At 47.0% G+C, this 17,227-nt stretch overlaps 1 protein-coding gene across 3 annotated transcripts in view; it reads right to left on the reverse strand.

Annotated features, from left to right (window-relative positions):
- The window catches only part of PRSS55 (serine protease 55), a 32,648-nt gene that overhangs the window by 12,599 nt on the left and 2,822 nt on the right, over window positions 1-17,227 (reverse strand). The window contains exons 2-6 of one of the 3 annotated variants that reach the window (XM_009212525.4): window positions 13,374-13,566; window positions 11,495-11,745; window positions 9,991-10,133; window positions 4,938-5,091; window positions 4,729-4,844 (exon numbers count right to left, since the gene is read on the reverse strand). In XM_009212525.4, coding sequence (XP_009210789.2) covers window positions 4,840-4,844; window positions 4,938-5,091; window positions 9,991-10,133; window positions 11,495-11,745; window positions 13,374-13,566 — 746 coding nt within the window. In that variant the 3' untranslated portion in view covers window positions 4,729-4,839. Of the gene's footprint in view, window positions 1-4,081; window positions 4,845-4,937; window positions 5,092-9,990; window positions 10,134-11,494; window positions 11,746-13,373; window positions 13,567-17,227 lie in introns of those variants that run through there. The other 2 variants (XM_003902433.4, XM_003902434.5) reach the window with 2 other exon arrangements.

A 17,227-nucleotide genomic window follows, 5' to 3' on the forward strand; every position in this document is an offset into this window, starting at 1 on the left:
TAGGCTTACATTCTCCAAGGGTCAGTCCTAGCAGAGAGAGAGAGAGCTGCTAATCTCAAAGAGCCTGTGCAAGTCCCAGGTGAAGTTCTGGGACTTGCCAAGATTGCCAAGCTTGGTTCTTAGGGCCACCTGAAAGACATCCTGAGGCCCTGGGTTGAGGGCCTCTCATTGGCCAGGCCTGGTTCCATGCAACCTCCGGAATCAGAGGTGGGGCTCTACCTGTCCATACGAAATGGATCTTGAGAAAGGTGAGATCAGAAACTGGCAATGAGGAAGAGGGTTCCCCCAAATAAACCGGAGCCACTAGGTGCAGAGCAGACAAAACAGCCCACAGACACCTGAGCCTTGATTTCATGTCCCTGCTGCAGGAGGTCTTTTTTTTTTTTTTTTTTTTTGAGACAAAGTTTTGCTCTTGTCACCCAGGCTGGAGTGCAATGGTGTGATCTCAGCTCACTGCAATCTCTGCCTCCTCTGCGATTCTCCTGCCTCAGCCTCTCAAGTAGCTGAAATTACAGGCGCCCACCACCACACCCAGCTAATTTTTTTGTATTTTTAGTTGAGATGGGGTTTCACCATTTTGGCCAGGCTGGTCTTGAACTCCTGAACTCAGGTGATCCACCTGCCTCGGCCTTCCAAAGTGCTGGGATTACAGATGTGAGCCACCGTGCCCGGCCAGGTCATCTTTAAGGAGACGTTTGGGCTACTCTCAAATTACCCTCCACAAAACTATTGTAACAACTCACCCCTAATTCTTAAATACAAAATATTAAAATCAGCAATTGTCTTTTAGGCCAGAGGTTTTTCAAACTTTCCCAGTTCACAAACCCTTAGTGCCTTAGCTTTTTTTTTTCTTTTTTTTTTTTTTTTTATGGTGCTTCTAGGCCAAATGAAATGCCTAACAATTGCATTTATTAAGTTGTTAAGTTTAAACACCTTAGTAGCAGTGGTCGACTCCATGTCCAACAGACATTGTTGTTTCCCTTGATGTCCAACAGATGTCTCTGTGTGTCTGTCTTGTCCCCACACATCCGCACTGGGGAACCACAGTGCAGGTTAGACACTACGCTGTGTGACTCTAGGTATGAAAACTCTCTTGGGACACAGATGATAATCCTGTAGCCTGACTAATCACAATTGATGGGATAATGTTTAAACTGACAATTTCCATATCATGACAAAATGTTGCATTCACTGGTGAAACAGGGCCAGGTGCGGTGATTTATGCCTGTAATCACAGCACTTTGGGAGGCCATGGCGGGAGGATTGCTTGAGCCCAGGAGTTTGAGACCAGCCTGGGTAACATAGTGAGACTCCCATCTTACAAAAAATTTTAAAAAGTGAGCCAGGTGTGGTGATGTGCACCTGTAGTCCCAGCTATTAGAGAGGCTGAGTTGAGAGGATCGCCTGAGATCTAGGTGGCAGTGAACTGTGATCATGCCACCGCACTCCAGCCTGGGCGACAGAGTGAGACCATGTTTCAAAAAAGAAAAGTGAAACAGCAACATTGCTTCCACCTCATTATCTAAGAAGCCCCTTCACAGTACAGAAGCTCTTCCCCCATATTAGTCAGAGTTCTCCAGAAAAAACAGGAGAGATAGATTAGATAGATAGAGTTGATATAGAGATGAGATGTAGATATATAGGTGATATAAATATGGATATACAGATATGAAGCTGTTTATTATAAGGAATTGGCTCACCTGATTACAGAGACTGGCAGGCTCGAACCTGGTGTGTGGACCGGCAGACTCGAGATGCAGGAGAGCCGATGGTGCCGCTCTGGTTTAGAGACTGGCAAGCAGAGCCCCAGAATTGCTGACAATGCAGTTGAAGTCCGAAGGTGGGTGGCTGAGGAATTCCCTCTTGTGCAGGGAGGGCCAATCATTTTTGTCCTACTCAGGCCTTCAGTGGATTGGATGAGGCCCACCCCCGTTATGGAGGGCAATCTGCTTCTTCAGAGTTTACCAATTTAAACATTAATCTCATCCAAAGATGCCCTCCAAGTTGACAGATAAAAGGAACCACCACACTCCCCAGCAGCCTTCGCATGAGCAGTACCTTCAACATGCACCCTACCATCTTGGGAGTCCCAGGAGAGAGAGAGAGAGAGTCTTGTTCCTGATAACTCCGGCAGAAGTCTTCGTCTCGCTCTTATGACCCACAAAGCCCACAGCCCATTGCTGCTCCCATCCCTGTGGCCAAAATCAATGTCCTTCTAGGCCAGGTTTGAGTTCTATGCCCACCCCAGGCCCCAGCAAAGGGCCAGCCATCCACAACTACGCAAATTGGAGAGTGGGTGAAAACCATTCAGAACTATGCAAATTGGAGGACCCCCAGTGTGGGAGTCCTTCTGTGTGGGAGGGCCCTCACACAGAAGTCAGAGCGCAGTGAGCAGGAAAGTGGAGTGGACACTGGCGATGTCCTGAGATGGTGCACACTCTGGCTGGCCACCCTCCACTGGGCCTGCCTGAGTCCCAGGTTCTTAGGAGCTTCTGAAAAAATGGCTTCTAGACATTGTAGCTGTAGGACCTCTGGAGGAGCAGGGTTAGAGTGGGAAAAAGGAGAACTAGGAAGTTTTTTTCTTTTTTCTTTTTTTTGGAGATGGAGTTTCACTCTTGTTGCCTAGGCTGGAGTGCAATGGTGCAATCTTGGCTCATTGCAACCTCCACCTCCTGGGTTCAAGCCATTATCCTGCCTCAGCCTCCCGAGTGGATGGGATTACAGGCACCTGCCACCACATCCAACTAATTTTTGTATTTTTTAAAGTAGAGATGGGGTTTCACCACGTTGGCCAGACTGGTCTTGAACTCCTGATCTCAGGTGATCCACCTGCCTCGGCCTCCCAAAGTGCTGGGATTACAGGAGTTGAGCCACCGTGCCCAGCCAGGAAGCTTTTTTTCACAGTCTCTGTCTGGAGAACTCTCAGCCAGGCTGTAGGTCCCCAGGAAAAGCCCAAGCTTCCATTTAAGGATTTGCATTTCCTGAATTGCCTTTGCATCTTTGGTGGTGGCCCAGGAAATTCGAATCCAGAGGAAAGAAGCACGCAGCAGCACTGGGTCTACATGAGGGGAAGATGAGAACATGTTCTCAAGGGGCTTCTTGTGAATGGTGGTCCGCCCCACACCAGCCCTTGCAGCTGCATGCTGCAGGGTGGGGGAGTCCTGCTTGGTGCAGGGAGGGGCCATTCAACATGCTGGTGGAACACAGCAGGCAACTCAGAAGGACTGAGCCATGGAGGGAGGTCAGCTGAAAGAAGAGGCGAGAGCCTCTGAACATGAAGGAAAGAGCAAGAGGGGAGCACCATCAGCTTGGCTCCAGGATGAGCCAGAAAGGAGAACAGGTGACAACTTGAGAGGCGAGGGAAAGGGGAGCCCAGGCCTGCCTGCCCCAAAAGAGAGAAGGCCCAAGATGGGGAATGGAAAAAAGGTGATTTTGAAAAGTGGGTGTATTAGTCTGTTTTCACACAACGGATAAAGACGTACCTGAGACTGGGTAATTTATAAAGAAAAAGGGGTTTGTGGATTCACAGTTCCACGTAGCTGGAGAGGCCTCACAGTCATGGTGGAAGGCAAAACGCACATCTTACATGGCAGCAGGCAAGAGAGAACAAGAGCTAAGCAAAAAGGGAAACCTCTGATAAAACCATCAGATCTCGCGAGACTTAATCACTACCATGAGAATAGTATGGGAAAACCACTGCGCGACTCGATTATCTCCCACCGGGTCCCTCCCACAACACGTGGGATTAAAGATGAGATTTGGGTGGGGACATAGCCAAACCATATCAGTGGAGTCCTCAGGAAACATTAAGGTTGCTTGATAGAAGGGTTACAATAAGCTGTTGTCCTTAAGGTAGGGTGAGCATAAGCATATCGTTCGTTCTGATGGGCGGGAGTAATGTAAACACCATGTGAAGGCTGCCTGGGCAGTGTGGTGGTTCATCTCATATGTCAACTTGCAGGGCATCTTTGGATAAGATTGACACTTAAATTGATAACTTTTGAATCAGCAGATTTCCTTCCATAATGTGGGTGGGCCTTGTCCAATCCGCTGAAGGCCTGCATACATCTAAGAGACTAACTTCCCAGCACAACAGCAAATTCTTTATTTTCATCATGGCCACCACTGAGGAGCCCTTCTTGAGGGAAATGGCCACAGACAACAGTCACAGCCTTCACCTTTCAGCCCCTCGACTCAGCCACGCCTGAAGTCATCATGCCTGCCCTGGATATTTGTGTGTCGGTTTTTTATTTTTATTTTTATTTTCCTGTTATATGTATCCATAAATGCCTCATTTTGGCTGAATTCAGTCAGACTTAGGTGACTGTCACCTAGAATGGATAGAGTCCTGACTAATCCACAGACCCAAAGTGCAGTCCCCAAACCAGGGCCCCAGCCTGACTTTCTGGTTCTCCTGGTTCCAGTCTCAGTTTCCATCCTTGACCCTGAGCTGCAGCCAGAGCCTCTGCTGGAGACACATTTTCATGCACCCTCCCTTGGTTAAAAAAATAGCCTCTATTTTATTATCAGTACAAAATAGCTCTGAACAACACATGGGACAGGGGACAGAGCAGGAGCCAGGATCTGAGGCCGCCTGGCTCTGGGACCCCCGAGACTCGGGAGCCCATAGGTTTCTGTTTGACAGAGGTCCTCATTTTCTCCGCACTGAAGGGCCTGCCCTCTAGCTGGGTCACCTTCTCGATCCAGAGGTTGTAGTTCACCAACGAGGTGTATATCCCTGGGGTGTTCTTCTCTCCACAGCTCTTTCCCCAGCTGATGATACCCACCTGGTACCACTTCTCACCAGGCTCTGGGGTGCAGACCAGAGGTCCCCCGCTGTCACCCTGTGGGCAGAGAACACAGCTCAGCAGGGAGTCTGGTTCTAAGCTGCCCATGTGAGGCTGGGCACAGTTCATTCGCGGAAGAGGATTCCTCACCTTCCCAACTCTGGCTGCCAAAGGACATCTCATCAATGCTGACCTTTACCCACACCATCCCTGCTCCACGGGAGAAGCGTGTGGCTGCCAGGTTGGCTCTGGAGGTTGTAGGGTTGTAGAGCATTGGGGGTGGGGTGCTGTGGATGAGACAGGACTGAAGATGGGGGAAGAAGAGGGAGGGCTTGGTGAGAAAAGACCACTCCATCTGCAGCACAGAGAGACGCAGGCCAAGGGATGAGTGGAGACTTGTTTTGAGGGTCTTATCAAATGAGAGGCTCTGGAAAGGGCAGGAAAGGAAATGGGACATGTGAAGAAGTGTTGTAGGGCTAGGAACTGGGTCTCCTTTGTGTTCTTGCAGAGGCACAGAGAGAAGGACGTTCCTTTTTAATTCAGCCAAGCTTTTCAGAATGGGTGACCCTTCCAGGATGGAATCACATGGTCTATGACTCGCATAGTTATCCATTTATGTTGAGCTTCTGAACCAAGTCCCTGCCATGCCCCACATCTACATAAATCAAACAAATGCCCCACATCTTTCCGTCCACCTTCACACAAGGCAGATGAGCCTGCAGGAGGAGAAAGGGCTTGCTGAGGGTTCTATGGTAGACTGGCTGGGATTGGAACCCAGGATTTTCTTTTTATTAATTTTAAATTGATTATTATGGGTACATAATAGTTTTATATGTTGATGGGGTATACGTTTTGATATAGGCATACAATGTGCAATAATTAAATCAGGGTAACTGGGGTATCCATCCCCTCAAGTATGTATCATTTCTTTGTATTAAGAACATTTCAATTCCACTCTTCTAGTTATTTTGAAATATATACTTGTTATCTATAATCACTTTATTGTGCTACCAAATACTAGATTTTATTCATTCTAACTAACTGTGTTTTCATGTTCCTTCACTGGAGTCCCCACCTGCTTTCTTTCCCAGCCTCTGGTAACTATCATTCTTTATCTCCATGAGTTTTTTTTTTTTTTTTTTTTTAAGCTTCCATTTATGAGTGAGAACATGCATTGTCTTTCTGTACCTGGCTTATTTTACTTAATGTAATGTCCTCCAGTTGTATCCATGTTGTTGCAAAGGACAGGATTTCATTCTTTATGGCTAAATAATATTCCATTGTGTATACGTACCTCATATTCTTTATCCATTCATCCGTTGAGGGACAGTTAGGTTGACTCCATATCTTGGTTATTGTGAATAGTGCTACAGTAAAAATGCAAGTGCCGATGTCTCTTTGATATACTGATTTCCTTTCTTTTGGATGTATACCCAGCAGCGGGGTTGCTGGATCATATGGTAGTTCTATTTTTAATTTTTTTAGTACCCTCCATCCTGTAACCCAAGATTTTCTTATTTTCTTTTTCGACTTTTATTTTACTTTAATAGGGTACATGTGCAGATTTGTTATGTGAGTAAATTGCATGTCACTGGAGTTTGGTGTACAAATGATTTAATTACCCAGGAGTAAGCACAGTATCTGATGGGTAGGCTTTTGCTTCTTACCCTCTTCATACCTTCTACCTTTAAGTAGGCCCTGGTGTCTATTGTTTCCCTCTTTGTGTCCATGCGTATTCAACATTTTGTTCCAATTTATAAGTGAGAACATGCGATATTTGGTTTTCTGTTCCTGCATTAATTCACTTAGGATAATGGCCTCTAGCTGCATCCAATTTGCTGCAAAGGACATGATTTTGTTCTTTTTTATGGCTGCGTAGTATTCCACGGTGTATATGTACCACAATTTCTTTATCCAGTTCACCATTGATGGACATCTAGTTTGATTCCATGTCTTTGCTACTGTGAATAGTGCTGTGATGAACATACGCATACCTGTGTCTTTGTGGTAGAATAATTTATATTCCTTTGGATATGTACCAGTATTGAGATTGCTGGGTTTAATGGTAGTTGTGTTTTAAGTTCTCTGAGAAATCTACAAACTGCTTTTTACAGTGGCTGAACTAATGATTTATGTTCCCACCAGGAGTGTAGAAGCCTTCTCTTTTCTCTGCAACCTCACCAACATCTGTTATTTTCTGACCTTAATAACAGCTATTCTGACTGGTGTGGGATGATATCTCACCGTGGCTTTGATTTGCATTTCTCTAATAATTAGTGATATTGAGCATTTTTTTCATATGCTTGTTGACTGCATGTATGTCTTCTTTTGAGACGTGTCTGTTCATGTCATCTGCCCATTTTTTAATCTTGTTGAGTTAAGTTCCTTATAAATTCTGAATATTAGACCTTTGTCAGATACATAGTTTGCAAATATTTTCTCCCATTGTGTAGGTTGTCTGTTTACTCTGTTAACACTTTCTTTAGCTGTGCAGATGCTCTTTAGTTTAATTAGGCCAATGTTTTACTTTGTTGCAACTGCTTTTGGAGACTTCCTCATGAAATCTTTGCTAAGGCCTGTGTCAAGAATGGTATTTCGTAGTGACTTTCTTTTAGTGTTTTCACAGTTTTATGTTTTATATTTAAGTCTTTTATTCATCTTGAGTTGATTTCAGTTGATGGTGAAAGGAAAGGGTCCAGTTTCAATCTTCTGCATATGGCTAGCTAGTTATCCCAACACCATTTATTGAATAGGAAGTGCTTTCCCCATTTCTTGTTATTGTTGACTTTGATGAAGATCAGATGGTTGTAGGTGTACAGCTTTATTGCTGGGTTCTCTAACCTATTCCATTGGTCTAGGTGTCAGTTTTGGTACCAGTACCATGCTGTTTTGGTTACCATAGCCCTGTATATAGTTTGAAGTTGGATAGCATGATGCCTCCAGCTTTGTTCTTTTTGCTTAGGATTGCCTTGGCTACTTGGGCTCTTTTCTGGTTTCATATGAATTTTAAAATAGTTTTTTTCTAATTCTGTGAAGAATGCCACGGTAGCTTGATAGGGAACGTATTGAATCTGTAAATTGCTTTGGGTAGTATGGCAATTTTAATGATACTGATTCTTTCTATTCATGAGCATGGAATGTCTTTCATTTGTTTGTGTTGTCTCAGATTTCTTTCAGTAATGTTTTGTAATTCTCATCATAGAGATCTTTCACCTCCCTGATTGTCTGTCTTCCTAGATATTTTATTCTTTTGGTGGATATTGTGAATGGAATTGCATTCTTGATTTGGCTTTCAGCTTGTATGTTATCTAGTGTATATAAATGTCACAAATTTTTGTACATTGATTTTGTATCCTGAAACTTTGCTGAAGCTGCTTATCAGTTCTAGGAGACTTTGAGCAGAGACGATGGAGTTTTTCAGGTATGGAATCATATCATTTGCAAAGAGGGATAGTTTGACATCTTCTCTTCCTATTTGGATGCCTTTCATTTCTTTTTCTTGCCTGATTCCTCTGGCTAAGACTTCTAGGACTATGTTGAATCGGAGTGGTGAAGGAGGGCATCCTTGTCTTGTTCTGGTCCTGAGAGGGAGGCTTCCAGCTTTTGCTCATTCAGTATGATGTTGGCTGTGGGTTTGTCATAGACGGCTCTTATTATTTTGAGGTATGTGTAACCCAGGATTTTCTGATGCCAAAGCCCATGCCCTCTCTACCTTTGTTATATTACTCTCTCACCAAAGGAGCTGAGCAACTACAACCTTGCAAGCAGACTTCAATGAGAGATGATATCCCATTCCATGATCCTTGAGAGGTGACTAGAATAAGTACAGTATTATAACAAATTCTAATCAGGGAGGACAATTAGTGTTTTCTGGTCATGCTGTTGTGTAATGCATTCTTGCATTGCTATAAAGAAATACCCGAGGATCTCCAGTCAGACCATCTTCTCCTCACCTTTCAGAGCCTTTTTGTTTCTATTTTACAAGATACTATCCCGTGCTTTTAGTTGTATTTAGTGGGAGGGGCTGGGAGAATTGTGTTTACTCCGTCTTGTCTGGAACCAGAAGTCTCAATTCTGTGTGCATTGTTTTTTGCTTTTTGGCAATATTTTAAATTGCCCAGAAAGTGAAGAAAATACAAGGTTCATGTGTCACTCTTTTTGGTCCCCACAGTTTTCACCACATGGGGGGCTCCTAAACCTAGTGCTATGCTGCCAGGGTCTACTTCTTACTTCAGAATGCCTTCTCCTTTCTCTTTTCCCTTTCTGCCTCTAACCCCTGTTCCAGTACCCACCTCTCAAGGCTCTCATAGCCTATCAGGAAAAACTACCAATTTTCTCACATTAAACCATAACAGATTATTCTAGATAAATATATTTCTTTTCCATGGGGCAGCCTCTCCATCACTGTTCAGAATATTTATCATCTGCATTTGTGGTTTTATACCAATGACCAGGTCCACTGCCTGGCCAATGAGCAGGTCTCTAGTCTTCAGCTGGGACTAAGCAGGTTCATCAGGGTGGCCACTTTTAAGATGAAGAGAGCACCTTTGAGCACGAAAGACAAATTTCCTCATTCATCCTTAGAGCCAGAGGAGGCTAATTTATGGGTGTTTTTTTTTTTCTATTTTTCTGGCTATCAATAATTTTTAAAGAAGAACTTGTGTTCATTTTATTAAAGAGAGGCAAAGAGACCCGTTTTGGTTCAATGAAACCCACATGCAACACCCAATATATTATCATCGTTTGTTTATCCACTGCCTGTCCAGGAAACCGTAGGGTCCCTTAGGTGAGGAACCATATCTCATTTACGGGTCTCCAGGGCCTTGTATGCTCAACAAAGGTTTCCAAATTAATGAATTAAAATGACTTCTTATATAGATACCAAGTCCTCCTTGGATTTTTTTTTTTTTTTTTTAAAGAATTCCCAGAAATGAGAAAAGCCTTGGCACCCTGTTTCCCTAGTGTACCTCATGAACATCAGAAGTAGTTAAGCAGGGTTGCAGCATATTGACTCCCAGGTGTGCTCACTCATCGCTCCAGAGGTTCTGCCATCCACATCCTCATTCCCATGGCTGAAGGCCCTAATTCCCATACACTTTCCAGACTCAGAATTGTCTATTCGCAGCAGAGAGAGAATATCCTCGCACTGGCAGTTCCGAGAGGGTGAGGACCTATTACGTGAGGGAGGGTACCCCCTAGTTACCTGGCAGGCGTCATAGCTCTCATTATTGTATCCGGCACACAGCATATTCTTGGTGAGTTTTGGAAACGCCTTTGAACACTCCTCCCAGTCCATGATGACCATCGGCGCTTTCATCAGATCCGTTTTCACAGAGTTTTTGTCAGCTGGCCCGGAGAGAAAGCACATTAGAGAAGCCACCAGGCCTCATGTCCCCACGCTCATGATGCAGCTGACCGTGCCCTTGGCCCTGTGTCCACCAGCCCCCACCCCCTGCCTTCACAGGCTCTGTAGCCCCTCACTTCCTTCAGGTTGCCCCATGCCTGCAACTTACCCACTCGCCCCAAAACTCCCGCAACTACTGGAATTCTTCTTCTCATTCAACACCAAATTTCTACTCCCAAGAAGACTTCCAACTTGACTCCAGTCATCCCCACAGACTCAGCTTCTTGGAACTGGCTACTGACTGTTTCTCAGCATAATCCTTCCTCATCAATACATTTGCCTATTGTGACATTTTATTACATGAGGATGGCATTTCCTTCACACAGGGCCTTGGGAGGTGGGTTTGCACTCCCAGTGAAACAACTTTAGTTCCTCAGCAAGGGCAGGTTGGCAGAGTGTCTTGAGATGGGATTAGAGGGGATTTGCAGAGGCTCTTTCTGGGCCACCAGATGCTGGAAATTCAGCCAGATTCCTCTCCATCTCATTAACTCTGACCACAAAGAGATTTCACATTTCTTCCCCTGATTGAAGATTTTTAAACTTGTACATGCCCATGTGCCTCCTCTCCCTCTTCTACCTTTCCAGGAGTGCCTGGAGCCCAGAACTAAGGTCCCATCACTTTCCCTCTGGTTGCTCAACTCCTGAAACACCCACGGCCGTCCAGGCCCAGGCTCGCTGCGAATCATCCCTGTGGATCCAGAGCCTCGTTCAGGCTGACGCAATGCTTTGCTGTTCTCATCCCCTCCCCTCCCCTATCTATTTGCTTTTGGTTTTGTTGGGTTTTCTTTGGGGACAGTCCAGCAGGCCCTTCATCATATCTTTCTGTCCCAGTAGACTTTCTTCTGTTTTGGCCAAGTAACAGCATAACAACAAGTAACAACAGATTCATTTCTAAGAAGAGCCAGGCAATGCTCCAGGACTATCAAAGCCTAGCCCAGGGTGGGCATCTCCAATGCTTGGAGGAGCCAGGTAGGAAACACACCCGTGGGAATCAGGGAAGATGTTTATGAATACAGAGTAGAGGGGCCTCTGGCTAACTGCAGAGTTTAAATTCGATTAAACACACAAACCACACTGCTCTGTGCTGGCTGGATCAGACTGGCTCAGACCTGGTGTCTCAGTTTGGGGTTTCAGCACTCAAAAGGAGCTAAGGCTTGGGCTCTGTGAGCCTCCACTACGCAGGAATCTGCTCCAAAGCAAGTCTTGTCCTCACTCCTTCCTCAGCTCTTCCCCTTCCCCCTTCCTCTCCTCTCCTTCAGATTGCAGTGGCTCTTTCCCCAGGGGAAGCTGAGCAGTCACATACCAGCATTGGTCTGGCCCCAACCTGCCACCCAGCATTCGCGCCATGTGGCGGGGCCGTGCTGCGTAGGGAGGCAGATGGGCACCTTCAGGTCATCGAGTGTGATGGGCGAGGCCAGCAGCAGCAAGGCAATGTCATTGTCCATGTTGGCTCTCTTAAAGTCCTTGTGAAGAATGATGCTGGCGACCTCCTTTATTTCCATGGATGAGCTAGTTAAGTCGTTGGTCCCCAGCACGACATTCAGTTCTTCTGGACTGGTGGCAGAGAACCAGAGAGGGGCGAGTGAAAGGGGAAGGGAAGCCTCAAAAGTGGGAGAATTGGCTGTGCTCAGAAACCTAAATCTCATATAGCTCTAGGACATTTAGACCCTACTGGGGCTGTAGCTCAGAAGGTGTGAGGATTGGAAGAAGGCAGGAAAAACAAAAACAAAAAACAGAACAGCCGGTGAGCAGACCACAGCCACACCATGGCACCATCGGGGGCCCCAGAGATGTGAATGACGTGCTTCTGTCTAACACAGCAAAGGCAGAGCTGGGTTTAGGGCACTCTACAGAGCCCACAAAAAGCCACTTGGCACGGATCAAACTGGTTTTCAGATAGGTAAGGCATTCATTATTATATCTCTTTTATCTCAATCGGTCTACCAACACTTTAGAAACTCAGGGCCAGAAGTCAGTCTAGACCACCACTGACCAAGCAGACAGGAGCTTCAGTAATAAGTCCACAGTCAGAACCCCACAGGATATTTGTTATCCCATGACAGCAGGTGCCACAAGGGTCTTTGGTTATGACATGATGAAACTGTCCCTGGGTTTTTGATTAACCTTCTAAAATCAGCCCTTCTGTAGGTCTTCAAACTTCCTTGAGCTGGTGTAGCAGAAAGCACAAGTGCTAGAGCCAGAGTTTGAATTCTGTCTCTATATACTAGGTGGGTACCGTGGGTGAGTGGCCTCAATTTATTGGACCTCAGTTTCCTTATCTATACATGAGGGCTATTTATTCTACCTGCTCCAGGGGTCACTGTGTGATTAAATGAGTTAACAGAGGAATCTTTCCTTCCTTCCTTCCTTCCTTCCTTCCTTCCTTCCTTTCTTCTTCTTCTTCTTTTTTTTTTTTTTTAGATGGAGTCTTGCTCTGTCGCCCAGGCTGGAGTGCCAGTGGCATGATCTTGGCTCACTGCAACCTCCGCCTCCTGGGTTCAAGCAATTCTCCTGTCTCAGCCTCCTGAACAGCTGGAACTACAGGCGCACGCCACCATGCCCAGCTAATTTAGTAGAGATGGGGTTTCACCATATTGTCCAGGCTGGTCTCGAACTCCTGACCACTGAACTCCTGACCACAGAAGTCCTGATCCACCCACCTCGGCCTCCCAAGTGCTGGGATTATAGGCGTGAGCCACCGCGCCTGGCCAATAGAGGAAAGTTTCTTAGCAGGGTCTCCAGCACATAGTTAGTCATCAGTAATACCAGGCATTCATCCACATGCTGTCACAAGGAGCAGGAGAGTAGGGGGTCAGGTGGCCCAGGAAGTCAGGCTTCCAGAATTAGAAGGATTTCCCCCTAGATGGACTTGAATGCCCGAGAAGAGGCATTTGGACCAAGCAGCTTGGCTCCATCAAGCCACAGGTGTTCCTAGAGAGGGCAGATGTGACCTCAGGGAGGTCGTAGTCATTGGCCCTGGGTGATGTGAGGAGGACGCAGCCTCAGGCTGGCTACCTCCATGTCCCCAGGACTAGGGGATGGGTGGGTGGGTGGGAGCCGTTCATGCTGACTGGACACTGAACAGCCGCAGGTTCCTCTCAGCCTCCAGGTGTGGGTGAGGGGGAGGGTGCCCCAGGGGTGGGCGCCCTGAGAGGCAGCAGCGGGAGGCTCGTAGTACTTACAACAGCTCTTCGGAATATAAGCAGTGAGCCGCAGTGAGAATCCACCACTTGTTGAGGATGGAGCCGCCACAGAAAGGTTCACCTCTGGCCTGAATACTCACCTGCCACGGAAACTCACCCACCTCCGCCTCCATCCCCCCTGTGATTCTGGAATACCGAGTTCTTCCCTCGAAAATGGATCTGTCGCCACATTCTGGTGGAATGAAAGAGAGTGGAAAGCAAAAAGGGAAACATTTAGTCAGCGTCCAGTGTGAGCCGGGGACCGGGCTGGGAGGAGGAGGCTTCCAAGTGGATATCCTCGCCCCCATTCTAGAGAGGAGCTCACTGAGGCTGGCGAGCGGGGCAGCTCTTGTGGCATCAGCCAGCAGATGCTTTAGTTTTTCTACACAGAGCTCAGCAGGCGAGTCAGAAGCATTGGCTCTGACTCTATCCAGCATTTGTGACCTCAGGAGAGTCACTTCACTGAGCTTTCTGCTCTCATCCAGGAGAAATTGGAAGAAATATAGCGTCCAAAGCCAACGTCCTGTGGTGGGCAGGACAGTAGCCCCCCAAAGAGGTCCAAGTTCTAATAGGCCATCTCCCCAGAACCTGCGAATATTTTAGCTTGCAAGGAAAGAGGGGCTTTGGAGATGAAATCTGGCTTGCTAACCACTGCTCTCAGAGTGGGGACACGATGCTGGCTTTTCCGAGGGGCCAGTGGAATCACTGAGGCCCTTGAGAGGGGTGGAGGGAAGCAGAAGGTCAGGCTGAGGGAGAAGTGACTGCAGAGGAAAGGCAGAGAGATGCAATATAGCTGGCTTTGAAGATGAAGGCAGGGGCCCAGAGAAGCTTCTAGAAGCTGGAAGTGGAAAGGCGAAGAATTCTCCCTTAGAGCGTCCGGTAGGAATGCAGACCTGCCGCACCCTGAATTCAGCCCCGGAAGGCCTGTGCTGGAGCTCTGTCCCACAGTACTGTAGGATAAGATATTTGTGTTGTTTAAGCCGCCAAGTGTGTAGTCATTCATTTCAGCAGCCCTAAGAAACCACAAGGGGCGGGGCACAGAAAGTGCCAGAACCTACCGGAAAGCCCTGGCTGAAAGCCCTGGCTGTTCTAGGCTAGTCCAGGCTGAGCAGCTCCTTTACTTGGGGGACTGAGAGCAAAGCTGTAACTGCCTGTGCTGAGGCAGGAAATTCCCCTTCCGGACAGAGGCCGGGTCCAGCTCCTCGCCCCCAGGAAGAGGAGATGCTCCATTAACATTTGCTGACTTGAATGTCTGCCTTGTGTTCTGGGACAAGGCATGAGTTTGACTCTAAAAAGCCCAAGACCCTATTCTTGTCTCTTTCTTGCTGCTCATTTTCCAACCATCAGCTCAATAGAAGCTGTGAGGGTTTTGTCGTTTGGGTGACCCCGTGGTGATCATTTTTGGTTTAAAAAAAATACACGAGTGAGAAGTTAGCAATGTGCATCCAGAGCCTTCTGCTGTCAGTAATGCATAAAGGCTCTCTTCGGGACTTTTGTTTGTTTGTTTTGTTTTTGAGAGATGAAGTCTTGCTCTACCGCCCAGACTGGAGTGCAGTAGCATGATCTTGGCTCACTGCAACCTCTGCCTCCCAGGTTCCAGCGATCCTCCTGCCTCAGCATCCCAAGTAGCTGGGACTACAGTTTTTGTATTTTTAAGTAGAGACAGGGTTTCACTAAACCTGTATGTTGGTCAGGCTGGTCTTGAGCTCCTGACCTCTGGTGATTCGCCTGCCTCTGCCTCCCAAAGTGCTGGGATTACAGGCATAAGCCACCATGCCCAGCCTATTCGTGACTTTTGGATCCACATTTCTTCTCTGATTTTATTTACATATGATGCTTACTGTGTGTCAGGCACTGTCGCAAGCACTTTACAAGCACCGATTCACTTGGTTGTCATAACTGCCCTACTGTGGTAGGCTCTCTTGTTTTCATCCTCACTTTGTAGTTGAGACAAACGAGGCACAGAGAGGTTAAGTAGTTTGCCCAAGGTCACACAGCTAGTCAGTGACGGAACCATGATATGAGCCCCAGGCAGGCTGGCAGCAGAGCTGGTGTTCTCATCACTGCCCCATGTGGCTCTCTGCCTGAAATATTCTTCCCCAGGCAGCTACTTGGCTCACCTCCTCACTACGCCCAAGAATCCCTTCTTCAGAGTGTCCTTCCCTGACCTGTGTCTGAAACAGCCCCTCCCATCCTGGTGACTCCTTATTTCCTACCCAGTGTTACATTTCTTCATTGCATCCTTGTTACATTAACTCCTACATTATAAGTCCCTTTTGCCTGACTCTGGTACCAGAATGTAAGCTCCAGATGGAGAAGGCAACATGCTTTTCTGGTTGATAGCGGGTCCCAGGGTCCGAAAACCACACGTGGCATGGAAGAGGCACTCAACAACCATAAGTCATCCTCTGACTCAATGACTCTGGGAGTCTGGAAGGCAGCACATATGTGCATCTGATGATGTTCACTGCAGCGATCTCTATCATCGTGACAAATTGAAAACCAGCTAAATGCTAGGGTTGAATAAAGTAAGGCACATCCATATCATCAACTGCTTCTCAGCCACAAAATTAGGCTCATGGGGGATTTTTAACAACACAGGGAAATGTTTGTGATATAAAATTGAGTGAAAAAGTCAGGATGAAAATCACATTTAAAACTTGTGATTTTATTATGTTAAGAATGTGGGTTTATGAGTATGGAAGGAAGTACATCAAAATGCCGAGTGTCTATGAGGTGGATTGGATGGTGGGCAGCTATGATGGGTGCCCTCTGTCTCTCCGTCTGAGATGCAGAACGTGGCACGTGCCAGACAGCCCAAGCTTGAATCCAGGCTCTGTTGCTTACTCACTAAATGATTTAGGGGAAGCTACTTATCTTTGAGTACCCCCCCCCAACTTTCTTCATTCCTAAAATAAGCATAAGATAATGACAACTTTATAAGACTGACGTGTGGATGAAATAAGAGGATGGATGTTGAAATGGCCAACAAAGCGATTGGACCAAAGTCAACTCTCCAGAATGAACTGGCAGAATTTCTCATATCCATTTTGCATCAAAGTCCCCATGGGACTCATCCCCCACATTCTTGGTCCTGAGATCAACCCACAACATCCATATGGAATCATGTGGAGTTTTAGGTTCATGCAAGAGCTCAGAGCCTGGAAGCAGTGATGGAAGCAGAAACGGCTGCTTCTGAGTGATCTGAGCAATCATGCATTTTGGGCCCCCTTGCAATGGGACACCAGAGGAGCATGTTCTGCTGATGCTCTCCCCTCACTCCCCCCACCCCCTGTTCACACAGAGTGCAGTGGACCCCAGGCTGGACTGAAGGAGGCCAGGTGAACCTGCTGTGTTCTGGGCAAGAGGCAGTGTGCACAGGGCAGGCAACCTGGCGCTGCGGTCACCCAGTGCAGGCCAAGCAGACAGCTCTGTCATTTCCCCATGGGTCAACTTTGGGCAAATCCTCATCTTCAGTGAGGCTGAGTTCCTTGTCCACACGTGGTCTGAGAGCAGATGCCCCACCGTGGTGGTGTGTGCGTTAAACACGGGGAAGTGCTCGACCCCTAACAGTTGCTAGGTATCCCTGTGTCCCTGAAGTCTCACCCGTCCCCTTGGAGAAAGAAATGAGCCATCAGGGAGCTGCAGGGGGCCAGGCACAAGGACACAAGCATCCTTGAACTTGGTCTGACTGATCTAGGCTTCCCTGGGCATCTATGGCTCCTGGAAGCCTGGTGCTGTTGGGAGCCACAGAGGCCCAGGGTAATGGTCCCCCTCCAAGTGGCAGAACTCAGTCTCAGCTAGTTCTAGGCACAAGCTTGAGGGCAGCCTACTATTCCTTTGAGGATGAAGTG

Source organism: Papio anubis, chromosome 8 (assembly GCF_008728515.1).
Source record: "Papio anubis isolate 15944 chromosome 8, Panubis1.0, whole genome shotgun sequence".
Classification (NCBI taxonomy): domain Eukaryota; kingdom Metazoa; phylum Chordata; class Mammalia; order Primates; family Cercopithecidae; genus Papio; species Papio anubis.